Source organism: Zea mays, chromosome 3, assembly GCF_902167145.1.
Source record: "Zea mays cultivar B73 chromosome 3, Zm-B73-REFERENCE-NAM-5.0, whole genome shotgun sequence".
Classification (NCBI taxonomy): domain Eukaryota; kingdom Viridiplantae; phylum Streptophyta; class Magnoliopsida; order Poales; family Poaceae; genus Zea; species Zea mays.
In genome coordinates this window covers 138,835,312-138,861,735 of record NC_050098.1, presented here as the reverse complement: position 1 = coordinate 138,861,735, position 26,424 = coordinate 138,835,312, and the positions used below count along the sequence as shown (strand labels likewise).

General features: G+C 44.0%; 3 protein-coding genes across 10 annotated transcripts; 1 reads left to right on the top strand and 2 right to left on the bottom strand.

Annotated features, from left to right (window-relative positions):
- Nucleotides 1-2,327: 2,327 nt before the first annotated feature.
- On the bottom strand, nucleotides 2,328-3,575 carry LOC103650612 (uncharacterized). Its single transcript, XM_008676180.4, has 2 exons — nucleotides 2,905-3,575; nucleotides 2,328-2,811 (listed from the first exon to the last, which is right to left on the bottom strand). The coding sequence occupies exons 1-2, from the start codon at nucleotides 3,211-3,213 to the stop codon at nucleotides 2,752-2,754; spliced, it is 369 nt and encodes a 122-aa protein (XP_008674402.1). The 5' UTR covers nucleotides 3,214-3,575; the 3' UTR covers nucleotides 2,328-2,751.
- A 259-nt stretch (nucleotides 3,576-3,834) lies between these two features.
- On the bottom strand, nucleotides 3,835-5,310 carry LOC100280988 (glucuronoxylan 4-O-methyltransferase 1). Its single transcript, XM_034059758.2, has one exon. It carries the CDS (start codon nucleotides 4,968-4,970, stop codon nucleotides 4,074-4,076), a length of 897 nt encoding a protein of 298 aa, XP_033915649.1. The 5' UTR covers nucleotides 4,971-5,310; the 3' UTR covers nucleotides 3,835-4,073.
- A 12,400-nt stretch (nucleotides 5,311-17,710) lies between these two features.
- LOC542325 (AGAMOUS homolog 2) lies at nucleotides 17,711-23,477 on the top strand. 8 transcript variants are annotated; one of them, XM_008675208.4, is made up of 9 exons: nucleotides 17,845-17,967; nucleotides 18,616-18,693; nucleotides 19,229-19,424; nucleotides 21,557-21,641; nucleotides 22,035-22,099; nucleotides 22,229-22,328; nucleotides 22,550-22,591; nucleotides 22,668-22,709; nucleotides 22,882-23,469. In XM_008675208.4, the coding sequence occupies exons 2-9, from the start codon at nucleotides 18,654-18,656 to the stop codon at nucleotides 23,173-23,175; spliced, it is 864 nt and encodes a 287-aa protein (XP_008673430.1). In that variant the 5' UTR covers nucleotides 17,845-17,967; nucleotides 18,616-18,653; the 3' UTR covers nucleotides 23,176-23,469. The 8 variants fall into 8 exon arrangements, with proteins under 8 accessions (XP_035821987.1, NP_001105378.2, XP_008673430.1 ...); XM_020550052.3 differs by lacking the exon at nucleotides 17,845-17,967 and adding an exon at nucleotides 18,048-18,180; NM_001111908.2 differs by lacking the exon at nucleotides 18,616-18,693 and having other exon boundaries at nucleotides 17,726-17,967; nucleotides 22,882-23,477.
- Nucleotides 23,478-26,424: the final 2,947 nt, after the last annotated feature.

Here is a 26,424-nt window from a genome sequence, read left to right as displayed (position 1 = left end):
AAGTTAAGTATTTTTTGGTAGTTTTATGATGAAACAACGGTATTAGAGAATACTATGTTTTTTTTTGCCAAAAAGTGGTTGGATACCTTGTAAAAACTCCGGATTCCATGGTTTAGTAGTACCACGTTAATTTAGGAGTATTTAAAACTCCACTCTAACCTAAAGTTTTTATCTGTCAGTAGCTTCTAGCCCATATATACTAAATATCATGGTTTAAGATATTTTGTCCCTAAACAAGTATTCTTTTTAAAGTGATGTAAAATATATTATGGTTGCGGCATGACATTATAGAAACATGGTTGTAAAATACTTTACCTCCAAATAGGTCAGGAATCGTGTTCCATTACCATTACCACACCCCTGTCTATAGGAGTGTTTGAGACGGAGGAGTACCTGCATCGTATTGTTACTCTAGTGCGCTTACAGAGTACCTTGTAGGGCCAAACTGATTCTCTCCTCCAGCGAAACTCGCTCGTACAGTCGTGCTTGGAGCGGTACCAGTACCACATGGCTCATGGCTGCCATGAATGAACTAGCTAGGTACGACTCACAAGGTAATCAATCTCTCCTTTGTTCATTGGCCACAGTGCCCCTGCTCACAGAACGCCCAACAACGCAGCATGGGCGAGTTAATTGACTTTGTAACATTCTCGTCCTGCGGCTTCGTCAGTCTACTACTCTACAGCTGCGCTTCGCCACAGTTTGGTATTATGGAGCACACACCCGCGCCAAATTGGGACTGTTAATCTCCCGCCCTCGGTAACCGTCTGTTCTCTTGCGTTTGATGAAGGTTGTGTACTCCTGTGTACTAATCTACCCCTAGCCGCGCGACGCTGCCCAAGCTCCAGTCAAGTGCTGTCTAAGCTGCAGTAGAGTTTTGCCCACGCCACCATCTGCCATCTACCCCTTCCTCGGAGCTATCCCTCGCGCGACGCTGCCCAAGCTCAGTGTTCCCTTCACCCGTCTCCATGGAGGATGAGTACTGCGCCCACTCACCGGATTCATCTCCCGGCGATGAAAGTGAGCCACCCCTTCCTTGCCTCCCCACGGTTTCTCCTGTGGAAAGAGTGGATCTACCGGCTCCGAGCTCGGATTTGTCGGATCCCCAAGTTTTTATGTTTGGGGATGAACATAGAATGGAGGTTTGATTCAATTTCAAATATCCAGCAATTTATTGTCTGATGTACCTGCGCCGAGTACTTCATAGTTGTCTTATCCTTTGGTTTTAGGTTTTAGAAATTGATTGGGGGGCAATACAGATTGATGATAGATGGGAAGAAAAAGGAGAACAAGAGATTGCCTCTGAGTCAGTGATGTATGATCGGTTAGGATTGCTAGCAGAAGATGAACGTGAAACTACTGAAAGGCAAGATGCTTTTACCAGTAGACCATTTGGTGTCCGCCGAAGCGATGAATTTGATGATGAAACAGCTGCATTGCCCTGCACCGATTGCATACCACAAGAAAGGGTATTTGTTTGCAACAGATCTAATCCAATAATGAAGATTGGTAGTTTGTACAAGGATATGAAAGAATTCAGACTGGCTATGAGGTAGTATGCGATTAATAATGAGTTTGAGTTAGGAATTGAGTCAAGCTCGCCTTTCAGATATCGAAAAGAGAGCAGTTAGTCATGTTGGGCACTTAACCCCACAAAGGCACAAAAAGAGAGCAGTAGAAAAGAAGTTGACGCCAAAGAAGAAAAATGTTTGAAAGTAACTGGATGTGTGAGACTAGCTAAATGTGTATTTGTATGTGTGAAACTATGTGTATGTCTGTGTTTCAAAAATATCAAAAATATCTCTAGGTGAAGCTGAACGGTTTGCACCCAAGAACTGAAAAGAGCAAAATATTATGAGGTGAAGCCTTCCTGGAAAGCACCATTGCCCTTCAGCTGCAGCAATCATTAGATGGAAAGGAATTCAACATTATCCTAGCTGAATCTGATCTGGAACAGAAACTATCATAGCGTAATATTGTTCATAGTCAAGCTTCAAAGGATTATGATAGCCAAACAGATTATGTAGCTCTTTGTCAATTACTAGAACAAGTAAGAACTGTGGAAACTGCAGATGTGTATGACTTTATGTCAACTCAAAGTAATTCAAAAATAGAAACCGAAAACAGAAACCTAGGTTCATAGGTGGACATACACAACTTCATAAAGAAGCTTTATGTTCATGTGACTGAAAACAGAATCCGAAAACAAAACTAAAAACAGAAATGGCTTGGGCAAACTGAATGGACATACACAACTTCAGAAACTTCACTCATAAACTTCAGATAAACTGAATGGGCGTGGAACAAGTTCACTACCAGTCATAAACTTCAGTCATACATACCCAGGTTCACAGTAGTTCATTACCAAGTTCAGTTACATAATAAGGTTATTGAAATACTCAGATAACTTTACACAAGCTAACTCTTACACAGATAATACATCCAGTGCCCATTCCACACCACCCATACTACTCTACTTCCTCTGACGATCCCGAATCTCTTCATAATTGACATCATCCAGTGCCCATTCCCCACCACCCATATCTTCATCTTCAGCAAATTGGTTATTGAAATACTCAGATAATGGTGGCGACGGACCAGCTTCGAGATCTTCTAAACGTTGTGCTTCCTTCTCAAGTGACTGAGCAAGCTCATACACGCGCCACATTGCGAAGTTCACTGACACCTCTTTGGCCGTATCTGGTGAATCCATAATCTCGTCTCCGACCAAATCTTTCAACTCCTTCCCAACTACATGCATTTTGCAATGGCTTGGGCGAGGTCACTACGAACCGTTTCAAATCGGGTTATCTACGAAACCACAAACAATGCTGTTGGAATTGAACATAGTACTGCAAAAATTTACAAACCACAACCCTAAAATAGGTGGAAGGGAAACCTTACCGACACTGAACGAGGTGCCAACCACTGCTTGAAGACAGAATGGGTCTGCTGCTGGGGAGTAAATTGCATCTGGCTGTTGTAGGATTGGGGATGTTGCTGGTGAGTTTGCTGGGTGTACCACGTACCTGATGTGGCCGCGCAGGTGACATCCTTGCCGGTGGAGTGCTCCTTGCCGCTACCGTCGCCTGTAGGCTTGGCGACGATTGACACGGACAATCGACTGAAGGCGGCAGCCACTTCGGCCTCACTGTCGACCTCGACATCGACGTCGACGACCAGCCGTTTCTTCCCTCTCGTCAGAGTCGCCATCGGAGGAACGAGCACAGAGAGATTGGCGGCGCCGTGGAATGGAAAGAGGTGTTAGGTTTTCACCAGCGTCGTGGTTAAAGCAGGGACAAAATTGACTTTTACCATAGCTCATGGAAGGTTACAGAGCGCGGGAGATTAACAGTCCCAATTTAGCGCGGGTGTGTGCTCCATAGTACCAAACTGGCGAAGCGCACATGCGGAGTAGTAGACTAGCAAAGTCGCGCCACCAGAATGTTACAAAGTCAATTAACTCAGCATGGCCATGGCAAGTATTATGTCCAGCAAAAGGCCATGCCTATGCCTCCAGGCACATTCCAAGATACTGGTCCCCGTCACTGCACTGCATGCAGCAGAAGCTGAACAGAGCCATGTGTATCCGTTTCTCTCCGATTTGTACCTGGATTTGTACCCTGGAGTTTTTCATCCGAGTAAGGCCTTGTTCGTTTGTGTCGGATTGATGGGTCGGAACGAATCCGAGCCAGATTGCTTCTCTAATTTATATAAACTTTGATTAGGCCTTGTTCGTTTACGTCGGATTGCACCCGGAATCGTTCCAGCTAATCAAAGTTTATATAAATTAGAGAAACAATCCGGCTAGGAATCGTTCCGCCCCATCAATCCGACACAAACGAAAAGGCCTTAGCCGGAATGATTCCGGGTGCAATCCGATGTAAACGAACAAGGCCTAACAGACAATGCAAGCTCTGAATTTTACATTGTAATCGTCGTCTACCCAACTCTCAGGCACTCATCAGTGTAGAATGAAAAACTGCAAAGCAACATCTATGCAGCAATAATAGTACTGTAGTAGTTTGGCAATTGGCACCGTGGGATCCAAACCAAAGCAGAACAAACTCTTGTCAAGGGCAGAATGGCGTGCCGTCCTTGTCGCGGTGTGACGGGATGACGAAGTGCCTGATCCGTCCGACCTGTTCGGCGAGGTAGCCCTCGCACAGGAACGCCCTGGAGAAGGCGTCCTCGACGGGGCGGTCGACGTCGTGGACGAAGACGTGGGTGGGGCCGGCCCCTGGCCTGCGCGCGCGCGCCGCCATGCCGGCGGTGTAGATGGCGCCCATGCGGCCGGGCGCCCGGGGCGTCCACCCCGTGGGCGCGTCCACCATGACGAGGTCCCAGTCGAGGCCGGCGAAGACGGGCGGGAGGCCCCGGAGCGCGAGGCGGCAGGACGCGGCGGCGGCCGCCGCGAGGTCGGGCTGCGCGACGCAGGCCGGGTGGGCGCGGAGCCCTAGCAGCGCGTCGGCGTCGGCCAGCGCCGTGTCGTAGGCCACGTGGTGGGACTCCAGCGCCGGGTGCCTGCCCCGCACGCTGCCGATCCACGCCGCGTCCTCCTCCAGGAACACGGTCCGCCCCCCGTGGTTCAGCGCCGCCCACATGGGGCTGTCGAGGCCCAGACCGAACACCAGGAAGTTGCAGGGCGCGCGCCGCTGCAGCACGCGCAGCGCCACCCCGATCTCCTCCGCCGTCTGCTGCGGCGTCGCGTTGGACGTGGCGTAGTGCACCAGCGCCTCCGCCACGGGCAGCGGCAGCGGATGCGGCTGCGGCTCCGACGAGTATGAGTACGAGGGCGATGCCGGGACAGGCGACGTGACCAGGGTGCGCGCGGCGAAGACGAGGAGGAAGCCGGCGAGCGCGGCGGCGAGGAGCAGGCGCAGCGCCACGCCGGCCTTGCCCTGCTGCGCGAGCCTGGCTCGCAGGGAGGCCAGGTGGATGGCCTTGCGGGCGTGCGTGGGGCTGGACATGGCTCTCCTCCTCCGCCTTGCTGGCCCTCTGAGAGATCGAGGTAATCTACTGTTGCGGCTGGGTGGTGTCGTGACGGCGGGGGCGATGGCGCAAGTGAGGTGAAGTGAACTAGTGAAGTGAGGAGAGGCAAATTAGCAAACTTAGGATGAGTGGAGGATTGGAGTGGAGGAGGTGGACTCTCAGCTAGTATGCCTCTCTAATGTACCTGTACGTGGCGTTGGTTGGTCTGGAGACCTGGAGTAACAACACAACCTCCTTTGATTTGTCAAACACCAACCAATGCAGATCTTATGCTTGCAATGAAAGTTGAATCAGATGAGATTTGTCACAAAACGCATGATTTCAGTTTCAGTTCAGCCGGGCGTGTTTGGTCGCACGCCGTACGTACCCTGGCACGCCGCCACAACAGACGACGGCCACAGGAAAAAAAAAAGAACCAGCGCTGTTCGGTTTGAAGGGGGGAAAAATAACAGAACTACGGCAGCCACAACGTTTTTTTTCCTGCCGCAGCTTCGGCGGTGCATGCTATTTTGAGTTTGATCCGAGTTTTCGTTCTGTTTACCAGAACTTGGCTTTTTGTATTTTTATTATATTTCGAATCGAAACCCAGTTAGAATCGGACCGAAGTCCGTTTCCTGGTGAGTAGTAGTAGTAGCGAAGAAGAGCACGGTCGTCGCATCGCGTGCAGCCTTGTGTTGTGTGTATAACAAAAAAAAAAAACGCACACGCACGGTTAATGCACACATATACCAAAGCAAAAGCCTAAAAATAATAAAAAAAATAAAGTAGGCTCGTGATCGATTTTTGCTGTGTCGACTAAAATGGTCGTCAGCAAGCAACGCGGCACTGACTACCAAAAAGAAAATATCGAGGCCGAGGTTAGACAAATGGAATCGAGGCTGTTTTGACTCCCGACACAAGTACTGTACTAGTGCTCCTAAGATACTCGTCTGCCGTAGACATTGCTGGGTCTCGATTACAGATGTCAATGGGGATCCGATACCCGTCAATCCGTGGGGAATTCCCCTATTAGGGTACAGGTATGAGACAAAAATTGTATCCATGGATATGGATATGGGACAAAATCTCCACCCATTGGGTAAACGGGTATGGGTTTGGGAAGCAATAATCCGAACCCGATTACCCATGGGTATTTTATACGTGTACACCTGTCGTGTTTGTATGAATGAGTTGAGGCTGAGCCGGCCACCAAGCCTAGCACGGCAGCGCACCAGGCCATAGGTCCTAGCCCAATAAGGCAACTAGCAGACTAGCAAAAAACAAAACTCTAAAATAACCAGTCATATGCTACGCCCTGCCCAGACGACGATGACGACCATGGATTCTCGGGCGGCAACGAACTCAGATGGTGACCAAAGAAGGTGAGCAAACTCCATTTCTCCATTTCTTCTATCGGTCCCGAAGTACTTATTTCTTTTTTGATGGATGGATGAATAAATCATGGTTCATGGATGAGTGCTTGACGATATGGTGATGTCTGAAATCTAGATTGTTTGTGCTACCTATTAGTACCTAGTTATCCATTAATTGGGGGTGAGGACCCATTGGGGACCCGAAACCCGAATGGGGATGGGTATGGGATGAGTTTTGCACCCATGATGGGTATGAGGATGAGTATGTGGATGGATCAAACATGTTGGGGATGAGTATGTGATGCTATAACCCGATGGGGAATTCCCCATTGACATCTCTAGTCTCGATCCAAGGTAGGGTTGGACGACTCGACTCGACTCGTTTATAATTTGTAACAAGTTGAGCTTATATTTTAACTCGTTACGATAACGAGCCAGCTCGAGCTGGCTCGCGAGCCAAATAAGTTGGAGTAGTTAGTCAAATCACAATAATCTTCGATCCAAAATAGTTAATCTTGTTCTTTGTTGAGTGTGGAATCTTAAGTTGCAAACTCTATTCTTTTTTCTAAATAGATCTCCTTCTCTTTTTTTTGCTACATGTTTTTATATCCGTTCGTAGACATTAGACATGTTATTATCGATCTGGCTCACAAACTAAACGAGTTAGCTCGAGTTGGCAAACGAGTCGAGTCGAGCCGAGCTAGCTTTTTAGCTCATTAACATAACGAGTCGAGTCAGCTCGTTATCTTAATGAGCCAGCTCGATATCCACCCTTAATCCGAGGCACCCCAACCACCCAACACAAAAAAAAAATCCCCGCCGCTAGTAGCTGTGAGCCTGTAAATGGTTCCTGTCCGATCAACCCCCCCCCCCCCCCCCCCCCAGTTTATATTTTTCCCTCGGGATCTGTGTTCCAATGACCGATGGACACATCAAGAAGCAAGAATCAAAACGCATGCAAGATGCAAGTCGCGCGATGCACCGACGCGCGCTCACTTGCTTTGTGGCGCTTCTCCACGGTCGACGACGGCCCATATATATGCAATATATACTCATGTTATATACTGCGGTAGTGTGTGTGATGTACGCGCAACGCAAGCGTTCGTATAGCAATCTGTTATATACTGCAGAGCCTTGAATATATATATATATATATATTAAAATATTTTTTTTGCGGTCTTAAGTTAAATTACTGTAGCTTTGGCCGAATTGGTAGATGGGGGCACCAAGTTTTTACAGCAAATTAGTGTCACTAAGTACACTATAAATGACAAGTGGAATAAAATGTTGTCTCTCTATATCTATTTGTTTTATGTTATTATCCTACCAATCAATCAATAGTCAAACATTAATACCATTTTTATTTATATTAAATGATGAGTTTCTGTTAGTATTTTCGTTTTCATTCATTTTCGTAAATTTGTTTATCTTTCTACCGTTTCTGTTTCCGTTTCCGATGATAAAATGCAGATATGAAAATGGAATAGGGTTTTTTTCTGTCGATTTCGGTCCGGTCCCGATGATAAAACGCATGCACAGCACATACCTCCACTGCAACCGACCAGCAAGGCCTTTTATTTACGAGTTCATTGTTAAGGTGTGGGAGGGTCGTCGTCACAATAATAATGGTCGCCGCCGGCGCGCCGATCCAAATCCACCGTCCAGAGCGCGGCGCACCTGCTGCACATGGCACGCCGCGCAGTCTCTCACCAGCTCCGGCGACGCGTGTGCACGCGCGCGCGGCGGCAGCCATGATTGGCCGCCGGCCGCGGACTGCATTATTGGCCGGAGCTGTTCCTACTTACTAGCTCCGGGCTCTAACCTCCAGCGTATGGATAGTTTAGACGACGATCACCGCAGGCGCTCCGGCAAAGAATCTCTCTGTCACCCTCATGGATCTGTGGCCTACGCGTGGCAAAGAACCTCTGCTTTTGCCACGCCGGAGCCGGATTAAAGGCCAAAAAAGTTTGCTTAGGCCACATGGTGAGCTAGTGAGTGTAATAAGCTGGGTGAAGGTGCGATCTAGCCAATCCAATCCAATCAAATGTACGGCACCATGATTTGACAAAGGAAACTCCATTGTTGATTATTGAAGAATCTGTCTGTCTGGGTCACTTCCACGCGTCCGATATCGGCTCTGTTTGGACTTTTTTTTTTAGCTTCTTTCCACCAAAAGCTGTTGCAGCCTCCTAAACGCCCTTTTCAGACTGTTTATATAAAAACCGCTTTGTAAAAATCGTCCGAAATCAACGTGAACACAAAATCGGCCGAGTCGTTTAATAGTAGAAATCTATTGCTTTCTAGATTCTAAACCATTTGAACCATTTAATTTTTCTCTGTATATAATTCCCACGATATTCAGATTTTTTTAGCTAGACACCCGGATTATCAGAAAAAGTTAAGCCATGAGGCCATCGAGCCGGGGCAATGTTTGCAATGTTAGGCTTCGTTATTTCGGCACGCATAAACGTTTCTGACTCTTTCGAAACTGCAAAACGGGCCGGGCCAAACGTTTCTTGTTTCTATGTCTGGCAAGGCCACACGCCAGATGGCAAAGTTTCAGGTAACGTATTGGAGATTTGGAGCTCAATTTACTTTTGTGTCCTACATACTTTTAATGATATAGTATTTTTAATTTTTTAGGCATTATTTTATGGCACCTTGTCAGAGATGCTCTCAGAAAGCTAAACCAAATAACCGTGAGTTGTGTGTTGGTTGGCATGGAACAGCAAAAAAGAAATATCTATTGGTCTTTTAGGAAAACACGGAAGGTAAGCTTTGTGCACAAAATATGTTGGCGTTTGCTAGTTATGAGAAGACAAGTAATAATAATATTATTAAACTAGATATTCTGGTCTACTACATCCTCTAAATTACACGTGAAGCCTACGACCAAATGCCAGTGTAATGGTAACTATGCATATGACAATGAGTTAATACATTTGTAATTAGAGACACTTGGTACGAAAGCTTAGGGTTGTACAGTACATGTCTTAGCAGTATGTGTGTCTTAGTTCAGATATAGCTTCTACTTGAAGTGTTAGGGCATTAAAAAAAACTTGACTCTGTCATCCAACATCCTAGCTTAGGCCAAAGAACTGTCGTCAGCCCACATCCTCACGAAGGCCGACAATCAGGCCCACTCCATGAGACAGAACCTCCGCGGTCCGCTCGGCCCTTGCCAGCCCGCGCGACCAAATATAAAGTGGATGGACACCGCGGCGCCTCGTTCAGCCTTCGTGTGGCCTGCTGTCACCGTGTCACATTCGCCTCACGGGAGGCCCATGCGAAGGCGCGCGCGAAGCTCTACGGATGTAAAAAAATGAACAACTCCAGGAGACTATATATCCTTTAATTGATATATATATATATATATATATATATATATATATATATATATATATATATATATATATATATATATATATATATATATATATACAAAAAATACTACCCCGTTCTCGAATTTTGTTCGTCCGCTAGAATTACAATATATTTGTATACATATCACATAAAAAGCACTATATATTTTTATACAATGACAATATAAAGATGGTAATTGGTAAATGATGGATGAACAATGACACAATCACACAACAACATCACAAGTCACAGATTTTACGGGGAGGGGGAGGCTATGGTGGTATTGCCTATTGAACTTGAGTTATTGAACTCGAGTGAGTAAGAGATAGCCGATGCATTTTGTTTGGTTGATTTAGTGTAGGTTACGATGTGGGGGTTATTTGGTTGGGATGGTTTTTACAAAGTTTAAACTGATATATAGATATAGATATGTATTTGTATTGCTCTGCGTTCTAACACAAACACACGGCAAGCTACAGCAGCTGCTTCCACATGGTCGTCTCTGATGGAAATGAAGAAGGGGAATTAAGCAGCGGCTCATCATTATAATACATACATACATATATCAATCATCATTGTGCGGCCTAGCTGCTACACGTGGCGTGAGTGATCGATGCTAGAGCTAGCTGGTGCTTATATATGTTGCAGCGGGCGGCCAGTAGTAGCTAGCTGCTACTGCTAGGAGCTGCAGTGCACGAGATATGGATGATGATGATGATGAGCCCCCACATGCACCCGGTCCACCATGCATGTCATACATGCAGCTAGCTAGGTGCGTAGTAGTAGTAGTGGTGGTTGATTGCAGTGCAGCTGGGCAGCTGGCTGCACATCCATCGGAGAAGAAAAGCGAGCGGATGCGTAGCACCGAAGTGGGGTTCTGGTTCGGGCAAGGCTTGTGGCGCGGGATCAGGTGCTGCCCTCCCAAACTCGGCAACTCGACGTCGACCGCCCATTGGCCCAGTGCCTGCTGGCTGGCCCATACTGTACCACACCATCTGGCCCTGCCTCTCTCTGCCCACCTTTACCTTATCAGTTTCTCCAAAACAAATCATGGATCACTTTGAGTTTGTAACCAATCAAAAATAAATCATGGATCGAGAGATGATGTTTGAGACAATAAATTAATTAACACAGCTACCTTTTAGTTTTTTCTTTACCCCCTTTCGTCTCAAAATAAATCGATTTTCTGGAGTTGTTCTAGCTAGGTCAAGTTATGATTATGAAGTTTGACCAAACTTGTAGAGAAGAGCAAACTGCATGCTCAAACTTATGATGTATATAATTTTCGAACGGATGGATGGACGTGCAGGCAAAGAGGCATACGCGTTTCGGTTACGCCAGTTACACTGTCGAAGAAGATGAAAAGGCCGGTGTTGTCGAAACCGATGCCGAGTACGAGCGAGTTGATTGACGGTGGGCGATGAGGATGCAAATCGGATCATTGATCAGGGAAAAAAACCCACAACAACAGATCTTGTGTAAACAACTGGATGTTCATAGCTTTGCCCCTCATCTATTATCCTCGGTCAAAACGACACAGAGGGAGACAAGCATCGGATCCGGGTGGCCCGTGGCCTCGTGACATGAGGCATTCGTACAACAGTAGAGGAGCAGCGGCGCGAAGGGTCGGTCAGAAGAGGCGTCCGGGCCGACCGGCTAGCCAGGCGGGCGGGCAACACGCGCCGAAGGATGGCGCTACCCGCAGCCAGGTCCGGTGGACGGGTGGCACGATGGGAGACGACGCGACGAGGGGCCTCCACGCTGGTGCCGAGGGGCAGCGCACCCCCGCAGCAGCAGATGCCGCGCGACGACCATCTTCCTGCCATAAGGAAGGTTATCCCAATGCAAATCAATCCTAAACCAAGACTTGCGCTTCCTGCCATAAGAGGAGACTAGCAACCGTCTTTTCTTTGAGTGTCGTTTAGTTCGATCAGTTTGGAGCATTTTATATATGACCACCCGCTTCCATCCATCGCATAATTAATCTAGACCATATATGTTCAGGGTGTTTTCAGGGTCTTAATAAAACATTGAAATCGGTGTTTCTACTCGGAGCGGCGGACTTATGCTGGCCTCTTTGGTTATGTAGAAACGATATAGTGTCTAAGAAAAAAGTCTCTTGTTGTCCTTTGCAGGTTATTCTTTCGACGACGGGAGGAGGCTCGGACTTTGGTTGCAGGCTTGCAGCTGGGTTGCGTCGCTTTGAGCGGTTCATGAATGACAACCTAGGCTTAGGATTGATTGCCGCTAGTTCTGTGTCGGTGTGATGCCTTTTCTATCTGTAGTTTGGCTTTGTGCGTTAGATAGAGACCGAAAGTTCGTGCTAATAAGACTTTGTATCCTCTCGATGTAATGTGCTTGGTTCTTTAATATAAGCTCCAATTATCGAAAAAATAATTCCCAACTGAGATAGAGGGAGTAGCTTTTAACCACCACAACGCCCGATCTGGATATGCTTGGAGCATAATGAGCATGGGTATAACTGTTCTCCATGGCTCCATCGTCTTGCCCATCGTCAGAGCACGCATTAGCACAAGAGCAGCAAGCAGCAGCATATATGCATGTGACCAATCACAAGAAGCTACCTAGAAAGAACTTCATCTGAGAGAGTGTAATGAGTGGCAATGAGGATTTGCATGCATGTGAGACTGCTATACATTTGCACAAGAAGAACACAGTACTACTCCCCATGCTTTATTTTGTAGCTCATCGTCGTCATAACTCATAAGACGATCGATCGAGAGCCGCTGCTCTTCTGCGTGCTATATATATATATATATATATATATATATATATATATATATATATATATATATATATATATATATATATATATATATATATAATGCTTTTCATGCAAGCTAAGCATGTGAAACGGCAGGCAATTGGGATCTCTTGGAAGACTACCTACCATACATATCATGCTGTACGTATGTGTGTACCTATGTTTCATGATACATCAACATCTTCATTATTTCTACCACCAAACAAGGAAACTACAAATATGCCTGATAAACACTACTGCAGGTTTTCCCATCATGCATCACGTAATCAGATTTGACCTTTATCTGTTCAGCTAGCTAGCTGATCATATATATATATATATATATATATATATATATATATATATATATATATATATATATATATATATATATATATATATATATATATATATATATATATATATATATATATATATATATATATATATATATATATATATATATATATATATATATATATATATATATACTGTGCCATGCACTTTTAGTTAGTTATAATCGTTGCCTCTATCTACGCTGACAGCATGCATGTTTATATATATAAGTAACGACAACGCGTACATGTGATAACGAACAACTAACGGGAATATATAACAAGCATCCATCCGTGTCTAAAAACTTGCATTTTGCACATTTTGGCACTAATAACACTGAACCCTCATTAATGTCATGCACACGATGAACTAACGGCAAATAATAAACCGCGGATTTTGGAATGGTAAGAGACAAATTATGCTGGACTTTGCTACTGCACTAAATATACACATACACAGCGCGGCTAGCTACAAAGGAACGGGTTTCTTATTATATATCCAGTTTATACGTAATTATTTTTTTTGAAAGGAAGGGGCAAAAAGACTTGCCGCTCCGTTCTATATTAGATGAGGAAGAAAAACAAAGGGGAACAACAGACTCGAAGTAACTGAAGTGAAGAAGAAAAAAAAAGGAACATCAAGAGAACAAGAAAGAAATCAAAAAAAGGGGGAAAACAGGATAAAAACAAAAACAGCCACTAGGAAAACTCCTAACAAGACCTCAGCTACTAGCATTGCCCATGATAGCCATAGTAACTTGGTCTACACCCCTATGCTGACCTTGAAAGATTCTGAAATTTCTTTCTAGCCATAGATTCCACCAGAATTGAATTAGCAGACCGTCGAAGTCCCTTCTTATCTGTCTGCTGCAAAGACTACGCAGATCTGTCCACCAATCGTACAAGGAAGTGCCACTAGGGAGTCCAGTCAGGAAAGGAAGGTTGGCCCTAGACAAAACTTTGTTCCATACCTCTCTACTAAAGGGGCAATCCTTGCATAAGTACAAAATTGTTTCCGGGGCTGAGTTGCAGAGACAACAGATTGGGTTACAAGGCCAGCCTCTTTTTTGAAGGTTATCAGCAGTCAGAATTCTCTTATGCAGTAACGTCCAAGCAAAAAAACGGCACTTCGGTTCCACTTTAGCCTTCCAAATGGGGCAGAGATTCATTCTGTTGAAATTGGAAGCGAATTGTATTTTGTATGCACTGCTAGCACTGTACTGCCCATCTGCCGTCCATCTCCAAGAAATGTTGTCCTTTGTCCCGTTGAGCTCTTGCATGCTACCAATGGCCTGCCAAAGGGAGACGAACTCACTAAACTCCCCCTCACCCGAGAATGGGGAGCATAATCGAATCCAAGTGTTGTTAGTGAGCGCTTTGGCGACCGTGATGTTCTTCCTCTTTGCCTTCTTGAACAGTGAGGGCGCAATATTTCTAGGGGCTTGGCCTTGGATCCAACTAGAATTCCAGAATTCCGCTATCTTTCCATTGCCTACCGTAACAGTTGTGGAGGCATTGAAGAGGTCTTCATCAATTTTGTCACACGGAAGTCTCAAGGCGGTCCACGGCCTGTCTTTGCTCTTCCATCGTAGCCACAACCATCTTAGTCTTAGTCCCCTCGCAAAACGATCAAGATCAAGAATTCCGAGACCCCCTTGTTCTTTGGAAGGCATGTAATGGACCAATTGATGAGGCAGTGACCCCCGCTGCAAGCTAGTGGATTGCTACCTCTCCAAAGGAAGTTTCTTCTTATTTTGTCAATTGCTTGCAGCAGCCATTTTTTGGGTCGAAAAACCGTTAGATGGTAGATTGGCTGTGCGAAAAGCACCGCTTTTACAAGTGTTTCTCTTCCAGCTTTGGACAGCAGCTTTCCTTTCTAGCCAGCCAACCTGTTGTTAATTTTTTCAATAAGGGGTTGTAGATCGATCCTCTTCACATTCTTGTAATGAAGGGGTAGCCCAAGGTACTTCCCGGGAAGACTAGAGTATTTGCCCGGAAACACCTCCTTAAGTGCCGGCCATGATGATTCCAGGTGCCGAATTGGGAAAATTTCTGTTTTGTCATAGTTGATCTTTAGTCCTGAACATCCCTCGAACGCATTGAGAATCTCTTTCAGCACCTCCAAGTCTGATTTGTCAGCTTTAATGAATACTCCCGCATCATCCGCGTAGAGGGAGCAGCGAAGCTTAGCCCCTCTAGGTAGTACCTGTCCCAGCAGTCCCACGTCAGCAGCTTTCTCAATCATCCGATGTAGCGGGTCCATTGCTAAAATGAAAAGAAAGGGGGATAGCGGGTTTCCTTGTCGCACCCCACGCCTGTGTTTGATCGCGTTTGACCGCTGTCCATTGATAATTATTCTTGAGGATGAAGATCTCAGAATATCCGCTACCCAATTGCGCCATTTCAGGGAGAACCCACAGGCTCTTAACACATCTAGGAGATATGCCCAATTTAGGGTGTCGAAGGCTTTAGAGATGTCTAGCTTGACGAAGAGAGCTGGATTACCTTTCTTATGCAAATTCATAATCACCCTTTGCACGTATAGAAAATTGTCGTGAATTGAACGGTTCTGGATGAAAGCGTTCTGAGCACTGGAGATAATTTCGTTCATTCTTGGAGCTAGCCTATTTGCCATGATTTTTGTTATAATTTTCATGAAGCTATTGATCAGGCTGATCGGCCTAAATCTATCAATTATGTCCGTGTTTTCCCCCTTTGGTATGAGGATGATGTTTGCTTCATTGACCCGAAGCAGGCTTTTGGATCTGTGATGGAAAAAATCATTTATTGCCATGGAGAGGTCATTTTTGATCAACTCGAAGCAACTTTTGTAGAACAGCCCAATGAACCCGTCCGGCCCGGGGGCCTTTTCAGATTGAAGCCCCATCACAACATTCTTGATTTCACTGTCATCAATCAAGTTGTCCAACTCAGATAACTCGAAAGGGGTGTACCCCAGATGGTCCCAACGGACAGCCCTGCTCCTCCTACCTGTCGTGCCTAGCACCTGGCTAAAGTGATGTTGGACCTCATTCATTTTGTCTTCCTGACTCGTTAGCAGTTTGCCATCACTCATTAATGATCTGATTAAATTTTTCCGTCTTCTATTATTGGCTGTCATGTGAAAGAACTTAGTGTTAGCATCGCCCAACCGCATCCAAGTGAGCCTGGAGTGTTGTCTTGCTCGTGCCGTCTGCGCGAAGGCCATATCAAAAATCTTGGTTTTAAGAGACCACCTGAAATCCATTTCTTCAAAGGATAGTTGTCTAATCTCTTGCGCTTTTTCCAGGAGAGTGAGGATGATCTGAATGATGGCCATCTGCATTTTGAAGTTGCCAACAGTGTTGCGCCTCCAGGCCAAAAGAGCCTTGGCTGTGCGAGACATCCTTACATGAAGTCGAAGGATGGCATCATCAGAGTTCACAGTAGAGTTCCATGCTTGATTGACTACCTCATTGAACCCCTCAATCTGAGGCCAAAAAGATTCGAATCTGAACCCATGGTATGGGGAACCCAAAGAGTGGCTTTGCATTATAAGAGGCCAGTGGTCCGACGTCATGGTGCACATGGAGCGAAGGTCAGCCGAGGGGAATAGGTCGTGCCACTCTGTTGTCGCTAAGAATCTGTCAATCTTAGTCATGGTTGGGTTAATTTGTTCATTTGACCAGGTGAATGTTCTATCGGTGAGCTCTAGCTCAAGGAGGTGCAAATAATCAATCGTGTTATTAAATTGTCTCATGACTCTTCTGTTGATTGATCCTTTGTTTTTCTCCCTTGCTCTCCTGATCATGTTGAAGTCACCTAGTAATACCCATTCTGGTTTGACCACGGCTTGGATGTTACGGAGTTCAGAAAGGAAAATCATTTTTTCATTGTCCAGCTGGGGCCCGTAAACCCCCGTGAGGTCCCAAACCTCCTCATGTGATCTAGAGCTAATCCTGACTGATAGAGAATATGCTGCTGAACATGGCAAGAGAGCCATGTCAAAGAAATCCGAATCAGCAGCAATAAGGATGCCGCCCGAGGCGCCCAGAGAAGGCAAGTGAAAAGCTTGATTAGCAAGCTTGGCGCCTACAGTTTCCTTTAATAAAACATTGGACCAATTCGAGATCTTTGTCTCTTGTAGGCAAACAATGGAAGCACCGGTGGACAGAATTGTATGTCTAACACTTGCTCTCTTCGCGTGGTCATTTAGCCCCCGAACATTCCAAGAAAAAATAGCACATTTTTGATTCATAAGGTAAAGACTGCCACTCCACTTAACACAGCACGCTGCCACCACACATGGATTAGCAGGAGAGCCTGCTGTAAAATCCTAACAGGAGGGAGAACCTCCAAACAAGGGTTCGCCGAGCAAAAACACAGCCCGACCACAACCGACAACCTGAAAGAACAACAGAGATACACAGGCATGCTGGGGGACCTAGACCAGCGCCCAGAAGTAATAACGCCAGCGGAGATACAACCGCTCCGAGAGAGCCTGACCATCTGAGAACACATTGGTCACCAAAAGCACCACCAACCGGCCTAGACAAAGCAGCTCAGTTGACCCCCGCCTCGACATCTTCGATGGCCGGCATCACCTTTCTCCCCTTCTTTTTATTCTTCGCTGTCTTCACCTTGTCTTGATTTAACAGCTCCATGATTGCATCCATTTGCTTCTTGGAGAGAGGCTTTGTGAGAAGGCTTGTCATCTGCTCAAATGACTCATCAAAGTTAGTACATTTTGAAGAACTAATTATTATTATATAGAATGCACTGCACATATATTACTATTACCAGTTTTCTTGGGCACAGCAGAAAACATGCACACGCAGATAGAAAAAGGAGAGGCCATAAACCAAAAGGCTTTAAGAATATATGTAAAGATATGTCTAAATATATGGCTATATCTGGTTAAGCAAGATAACAGGGCTCTGGTCATCAGTAGTAGTGGCCTTTTGCCCTTGCCCCTCTCTCTCACCTCTCTTTTCTCAGCCTTGCTTCCGATGGATCCCATCCCACTGCCATCCTTTCTTTCCCTTGCGCGCATTGCCTAGCCGGCCGGCCGGCCTGCTATTAAACCACTTTACCCGCCCCCTCTCGCTCACGCTCGACGCAGCTCCCTTTTCCTTGTTTGCTTATTGCAAGTCTCTGCAAGAACCTGCTAGAGAGGAACAAGGTAGAGTAGTATCGCTTTTTTCCATCTAGGTTATCTCTTTTTACATGAAAAATTTCAGCCGTATTTCGTTCTCCATCAGTCCTGCGATAATATATACGCGCGTCTTGTGTGATCCGGCATATGTATAGTTCCTGCTAACTGATCGAGATCGCTCTCGTTTGTACTTTCTCCCTTTGAGGAAAGAGTTTCCCCTTTTCTGTGCTTCAAGTTCTTGTAAGGAAAACCATGCCTGCCAGCTTCTTCTGCTACTTGTATGATGATTCTTATTTGCTTATTACTTGATTTCCGTTTTTTTTCTTGCTTTCTATATGTATGTATCTGGGCTGTCTTCCCCTGCGTCTCGTTACTGCTAAGCTTTGGAAGGTTTCAACTCTTTGTATACGATGAGGTTTCTGCTCCTAGTAGCAGATCCGCGCATATGACTAGATGTTTGAGGAAAAGAAAAGGGCAAGACGCTATATATATATGCAGCACGCAGTCGCACATATATTCAGTTTTCCAATCTGCCTCTTGCTTTATGATAATTCAACTTGCGCTGATTATATTCTTGGCTACCTAGAAATGTCTAATTAAACTTTGTTTGCTAGCTAGATTTTGTTGCTTCCTTTCGCATCTGATCTTTTTATCTCTTCTGAGTGCTCCGCAAAGCCTTCCAGTGTTGAAGAAGCTGCTGGAAGAACGAAGAGATGAGCTTTCTCTTGAAGGAAAAAGAGATGATCATTGCTGGTTTGTTGTTGTTTCGTGTTTTTTTAGCTTCTTGTCCCCCATTTATATTTCGCGCCTAATGAACGAGCTCGTAGATCTTGTGTTCTTGTGGCTGGTTTTGTTGGATCTCGATCTCGGTTACGTTTACATGAGTCTACTCTTGCCTAACATACATCTGTGTTCTTTTTCTAGGCTGAGAGAAACTTAACTGATCGAGTCTGCCTGGCAGGCATCGATCTATCCAGTCGTCAGTTCGTCACATCCGCTTTTTCGTATATATCATCTTCAGATTTTAATTGTCCATCTGTCAAATCATGGAAAATCTGTCGTCTTTGCTTGTATTCTCTTCTGTCATTCCTGCTGCCTCCGGCGGATCAATTCTTGAATCGACCCGTGTTCCTATTCCCTTTTGTTAGACAGCCCAAATCGCTTGCTCGATCGTAGTGTACTGTACTACTGCGGCTAGCTAGATCTTCCAAGCTAGCTAGTTCGTCGGTCCCTTTGATCTGCTCCACTTGAACTCTTTTGCGCTTATGAGAAAACTTGCTGCTTTCAGCTGGTATCGCCAGCATGGGTAGGGGAAGGATTGAGATCAAGAGGATCGAGAACAACACGAGCCGGCAGGTCACCTTCTGCAAGCGCCGCAATGGGCTCCTCAAGAAGGCGTATGAGCTCTCCGTCCTCTGCGACGCTGAGGTGGCCCTCATCGTCTTCTCTAGCCGTGGTCGCCTCTACGAGTATGCCAACAACAGGTGAGTGAGCCGTGTGAGGTGCTTAGATCTTGGACACCCTGGTGAACGCTTGATCATTTTTCAGCATGTCATCATTTCATGCTCAAGTCATCGACTTGCTGATTGCGCTGTTGCGTTGCGTCATGGGCACTCAGCAGAAAATGGAATCTTATTCATTTGTAGTGCGGCGGCGCTTGCGGGATTTAGTTCCCGTTTAGAAGTACCCAATTTTTAAGAAACAGATTTATAGAAATTTAGGTAGTACCAAACATACCAATTTATGGCTTAGTTTATAAAAATTGGATTACTAGTTTCTTAGAAACCAAGAAGTTGACCTTTCCTAACTTAAAGATAAAAACTGGTTTTTCAAACAACATCTTAGTTCCTCTCTCATCGGTAGTTCATGAATAAATTGATTAGTAAGGATTTCTAAAAGATACAAAAAATCGTCAAAATTGTCATATGTTCAGTGGTCAGACCATATATATATATATATATGTTTAGGAGTTATTTCTTCAAAATTATGTGATGGACAGGAAAGGGCACAGCGTTCATCATGTATAATAATACTGACAGAGACGACCATTTTATTGCCATGCAAATTTACACAAAAAACTACCACATGCTTATTGGATTTTCCTCATCTGTGTTAGCTAATATAATGATTTATCTTGTTAACCCACTACATGTTATCGAGTTATTAATCATATATTGCATTGTCATGTGATATATCTTGTTTGTGCATATAATACCGAGACAAGGATTGACTGACTCTATGTACACATGAATTGGAACGTAACCGTGCAAACTGCAAACTAGTGCTTCTTTCATGCATTGTTTGCTATTCAAATACTACTGTTATTAGATTTTGATTTTAGATCTGAGTGTTCATTCGGATCTATGTTTTTAGACAGATTTAGGGTACATTTGGTTGGAGAGTCAACTAGAATAGAGTGACTCCATTCCAGTTATTTAGAATAAAGTCATTCAATTCTGCGTTTGGCAAGCCGAACAGAGTCATTCTATTTTTTTGTTTGATCGAAGATAGAGTGGAGTTGCTCTGTTCTTTATTTGGATGGAGAGTCATATGAATGTAGAGAAGAGGGAGAGGGAGGAGAGTGCTCGTATCCAGTCATTTTGGTGGAGCTGGAGTATTCCAATTATTTACGGTAAATTTTTATATGAAGACTTTAGGAGCCGCTCCACTTCTTTTTTGTTGAAAACCAAGTATCCAGAAAACAAGAATAGATCAACTCCTCAACCAAACACACCTTTACTCTCTCCCTCGGTTTGTTTTGGTGTGATTTTTAATAATAAGTTGGTCTCATCCTCTTCCTAGAAGAGATAAAACCGGATGTTTAATTTTCATGGCATAAAAAAAATGTTATTTAGATTTTCAGAGCTAAAACATCCGTGCTCTAGTTTCCACACACTAGGTTCAACAAAATCGATAAGAACAAGAATGCATTTGCGTAGTGGTAGATGAAAGTTTGTCGCACTGACGTCTTCTGCCCTGTCAAATGCCTTTACATGCTCCTCGGTCTCTCTCTCTCACACACACAGAACACAAAAAAACAAGGTCTTCTTGTTGCACTGTGTCCGAGAGGACGTTGCAACGTACGTACTGACCTGACTCTAAACTAGCTGTCAAGAGTTACCCTTTGCTCGCATCCCGCTAGTACCAGAACGTACACCTCAGTCACCTCGTCGGCAAACTTGCACCGGCTCACCCCCCCATATTCGCGGTGCTTGCTCTCCCCTCTCCGATGCAAAGCGTCAATCAACAACAAATGCACGCCGCAGTGCTCCATTCCTCTCCTGTGCTTCATTCTGCCGAGCAAAAGTTTTTCAACAGCAGCAGAGGGGAACGATGACAACACACACACAGCTGCATTTTATTCTTTCAAAAGTTTCGCAATGGGAAGCTTGTTCACATGCATGCATGCATGCATTGACTGGGCCGGGTGTAGGGAAAATTTTCACCTCACAATTTAATAGCTTTCGCCTGTTTCGTGTTGCTGTGGCCTCGAGAACACAGAAGGAGCTATAGGCTGCATTGTCACTTCAGTATTACTGACAACACACCATGCATGCATATGCATCCTCCATGCCTTTTGCTTTGTTCCACTAATTGATTGGTCTAGCTGCTGCAGTGTCAAGGCTACTATTGAGAGGTACAAGAAGGCACACACCGTTGGCTCTTCCTCTGGGCCACCGCTCCTAGAGCACAATGCCCAGGTAATTTATACCTTTGCTGTTCTTACAGTAAAGTACGGTGGTCATTTTATGATTTACAATTTCTTTCCATACACGTAGCCATCCATATGCATGCATTGAGAGATTCTTCTGGAAGTAACTTAATTTGACATTAGTACTAGGGCTGTAGCGCATATGCTAAATATATACACATACTGAATCTATATTTCTTGATGATCATGCTGATCGAGAACCAATAGCGATTGAATGACCCGGAAATTTCTAAAACTGAAATAGTCATACACCTGAACAAAGTAGTTGTCAGACCCCCTCAATATTCCATTTACTTAATTTGGACTTGGATAATGTCCAAAATTATGAGATCCATGCATCCATCTGATCCTTTCCTCCAACTCTTTGTTTTATATGCTGAAGCAATTCTACCAGCAAGAATCAGCAAAACTGCGCAACCAGATCCAGATGCTGCAAAACACTAACAGGTACGTAGAGAAGCCTTGTGCAGAATTTACTCTCTCTAAAGCTAGAGAACCATTGGTAACAACTGACTGACAGTACACACGTACTGACGTACTGCCTGTATTCTCTGATTATTTTTCTCCCTTGTGAAGGCACTTGGTTGGTGATTCCGTGGGAAACCTGTCACTCAAGGAGCTGAAGCAGCTGGAGAGCCGCCTTGAGAAAGGCATCTCTAAGATCAGGGCCAGGAAGGTAAGAAATGTATAGCATTATCCAAACCATCTTCAAGCAAACTAATCATATAAACTAATTAAGTGATACTCAATTCTTTATATACTGTGTATATTTGGCCACATCAATTAATTGCTTCCCAAGACTCCTTTTGTTTCAATAATCTTCAAGTTCTGATGTAATTCTGAGTTGGGCTTTGGATAGGTTGTTGCCAGACATTGACTTCTGAATTCTTGTTTCAGAGTGAGCTGCTGGCTGCGGAGATCAGTTACATGGCCAAAAGGGTAATGCACACATAAACCTCATTTTAGCTAACCCTATTGGATTCATTCGTTTGCATCATATCATGCATGTCCGCAGGAGACTGAGCTTCAGAATGACCACATGACCCTCAGGACCAAGGTATATATGCTTGCTTGCAGCAATTGTAGAACTAGCTAGAACCCAATCTTTTCTTTTTCTTGCATATATAGCCACCTAGACCGGAAAGTAAAGAAAAAACTACATGATTAGTAATCTTGAGAATTATTTATGCATCTGTGGTAGCTGAACATTTTGTCAATTGTCTTGTCAGATTGAGGAGGGAGAGCAACAGCTGCAGCAGGTGACCGTGGCACGGTCAGTTGCAGCAGCAGCAGCAGCTGCCACCAACTTGGAGCTGAACCCATTCTTAGAGATGGATACCAAATGCTTCTTCACTGGCGGCCCCTTCGCAACGCTGGACATGAAGTGCTTTCTCCCCGGCAGCTTGCAGCAGATGCTGGAGGCACAGCAGCGCCAGATGCTCGCCACCGAGCTGAACCTCGGCTACCAACTGGCGCCGCCTGGTTCTGACGCTGCCGACAATAACCCTCATCATCAGTTCTAAACTGGATGCATGCACGAGAAGCTTTTCAAGCGAACTGTGAACGATGGAAGCTGGCTGTTGCCTCTAGATGTTCTTGGCTTCCATGACCTAGCTTATTATGGTGTGTATTGTTGTTGCCTTTTGTGTGTGATTCTCCTTGCTACTCTACTGATGGAGAACTAAACCTAATCGATTGGACATAATGATCAAATGCTACAGATCCTGTGATGCTGTGATCAGGTTAAGGCAAAACATGTATACTGATTGCTTAAATGGGTTTACGAGTGACGACAATGCTATTTGTTGCTTCTATTACTGCTCAACTCTCTCTTGCTTCCGGTTTTGGACACAATTTGTTTGACATGGTATTCTGCACACAACTTTGGGTGTTGGTTTTTGTCCTTACTACTCCACAGTAAGAATATTTCAAAAAACTGGGATGCATGTGTTAACGCGATCAGTGGTGCGGAAGCAATTGTTTGGAAGCTTGCTTTGACCTGGCAGCGTTGCGTGTTAGTACTTTTTATAACAATGAGTACATGGACGGCCAGGTTTATCTCCAGCAGATTATATTGGCTGTAGCCTCAGACGTAGCTGACTCCAATTCAACATATATATCTAATTATCAAGCTAAATTACATGCAACGAATATACATGAGTTGGTTTGGGTTACAATGAATACCGACTTTATCTAATACTCCCCTTCATTCTCAAGCTCATAAGAGATTGAGATTGTGCTTGAGATTCTCCAATTTATGAACTGCCATAGGCTTCTTAAAACCATCAGCTAATTGATCATCGATCAGACGAAATGAAATCAATGTGAAGAAGTTTATTTGCTACCATTTCTCTAAAAAGTGATAGTCAATTTCTACATGCTTCGTTCTCCCATGAAACGATGGATTTCTACACAGATATTTGGCTCCAATATTATTACACCATATTCTAGCTTGAGGAGGACTAGGGATTCCAATATCTTTCAACAGAATATATATCCACATAATTTATGTCGCAACCTTAGCCATTGCTTTATACTCTGTCTCCGTGCTAGATCTTGATACAACGGGTTGTTTGCGTGCACTGCAAGAAATTAAATTTGAACAAAGAAACACGTCAAATCCCCTATATAATGCCAGTAATCCAAACACCCTGTCAAGTCTGCATTAGAAAAGGCACTTACAAGAAGAGAGTTAGACTTGATGGTTCTAAGTCCAATATTTGCACTCCCCTTTAACTATCTCAAAATTCCCTTCACCACAACCCAATGTTCACTAGTTAGAGCGTGTAAATGCCGACAAACCATGTTTACATCAAACTAAAGATCTAGCTTTGTCAAAGTTTGATACTAGGGGTGTTCCAACAATATACTTCTGTATTTAGTAGCATCATTCGGTCCAAGAGAAGTTCCATTGACAATCGAAAGCTTCTCACTTGTGGATAACGGTGTAGCACACAATTTACAATGTATCATGTTTGATCGTTTCAACAAGCCATTAGCATATTTTCTTGAGTTAACACAATGCCATTATGAACCTTTGTGAACCTCAATCCCAAGAAAGAAGTGTAACTCCCCTAGATCTTTTCATGCGAAATTATCCTTCAATCTTTCCATTAGAGGCATTGAAGCACTAGCGCTAGAACTTACCATGATGGTATCATCAACATATATAAGTAGAAACGTGGTAAGCAAACTGTTATTGAGATAGACTAGGGAATTATCTGCCTTTCATGATTTGGGTCCCAATTCCAGTAACTTCTGACTCAATCAGGAATACCAAGTTCTCAGGGCATGTTTAAGGCCATACAACTTCTTGTCCAATTTCCTAATATAATGTGGCCTTGACTTGTCCTCATATCCAAGTAGTTGTTTCAAATAAACTTCCTCTTCTTCATTACCATGAAGAAAGGCATTATGACCATCTAATTATCTCAAACTCCAACCTCTAGACACAATTAGTGACAAGATAGTACATATTGTATCTAGTTTACCAACTGGACTAAATGTCTCCTCATAGTCTAATACATGACGTTGTTTAAAACCTTTTTCTACTAATCTTGTTTTATATCTATCTAGACTATCATCTATCTTTTTCTTGATTTTATATACCCACTTGTAGTCTATGATATTTTGGCCTTCCATTGGTGGAATAAGACACCAAGTTTTATTTTTCATCAAAGCTTCATATTCTACATACATAGCAGCCTTCTAGTTTTTATCATTAATAGCCTCATCTAAGTGTTGTGGTTCACCATTAGAAGTAAATCCAAGATAACCATAGAGAATTGTGCCATCAGTAAATTTTTGAGGTTGTTGAATTCCCTTACTGAGTCGAGTTATTGTCGACCATTCTGGAGCTGGATTTAAATTTGGAGCAATTTTTGGTGAAGGTTGCTCATTTGTAGAAGATCTAGGGGCTGATACCCGTAATCCAGGACCATTCGTAGACAATCTTGGCCTTATCGGTGCTGAAGTCAAGGATGATCTGCTCGACAGAGCGACCGACTCTAAAGTTGGTGGAGGTCTGTCCATTGTTGTAGGTGTAGCCGAGTGCGTATGTAAGCGCAACTCACTTTCTAAAAGAACCTGGGGGTATTTAAGGACCTCGATATCACCTAGAGGGGGTGAATAGGTAATTAAAACTTTTCAACTCAAATGAACTTAACTTACTTGACTTGATCAGTTACAACAGAATACTGTCCTTGTCCAAATATGTGGCTACACTTCACAAACTCAAATAGCAATTATGCAATAAGAAGTGTAACTAATGTAAATAAACAAAGGGAGACGAACACGTGATTTATCTCGTGGTTCGGCGAATCCTCAAATGGTTCCCTAATACATAAAAACCCTCTTGACGGCTAAGAGGAGAGTCTCTTATGAAAATTAATAAAAGGGGAAGACTTTACCAAAAGAAAATTCCTTTATGCCAAAGGGGATAAAAGTTTTTTGAATTTCCTAAAGGGGATAATTTCAAAACAAAAGACTCTTTGACTTAGGGGGAGAATTTTTTTCAAAACTTTGAAAAATGATTTTGCAAAAGCAAAAGCAAGTGGTGGCTAATATGGTCCAACATTTAAAATTTCTACAATCTTACATACAATTTAGTTTCGAAATCCAATTTACATCTTATGAACATATGATGGATATCAAACAAATTAGTAAGTTAGATATTTCGTTTTGTTTTGGTTGTGTTGGCATCAACCACCAAAAAGGGAGACATTGAAAGGGAAATGGGCTACATGCCATTTCCATATTGGTTTTAGTGTTTG

Bases quoted from the DNA above. Each gene is read 5' to 3' on its own strand.
- LOC103650612 (XM_008676180.4), bottom strand. From the start codon at position 3,213: ATGGCGACTCTGACGAGAGGGAAGAAACGGCTGGTCGTCGACGTCGAT. The intron at 2,812-2,904 runs GTAAGGTTTCCC...GTGGTTTCGTAG, and splicing joins TGGCACCTCGTTCAGTGTCG to ATAACCCGATTTGAAACGGT.
- LOC100280988 (XM_034059758.2), bottom strand. From the start codon at position 4,970: ATGTCCAGCCCCACGCACGCCCGCAAGGCCATCCACCTGGCCTCCCTG.
- LOC542325 (NM_001305994.1), top strand. From the start codon at position 18,654: ATGAGCTTTCTCTTGAAGGAAAAAGAGATGATCATTGCTG. The intron at 19,425-21,556 runs GTGAGTGAGCCG...TAGCTGCTGCAG, and splicing joins TACGAGTATGCCAACAACAG to TGTCAAGGCTACTATTGAGA. The intron at 21,642-22,034 runs GTAATTTATACC...TATATGCTGAAG, and splicing joins TCCTAGAGCACAATGCCCAG to CAATTCTACCAGCAAGAATC.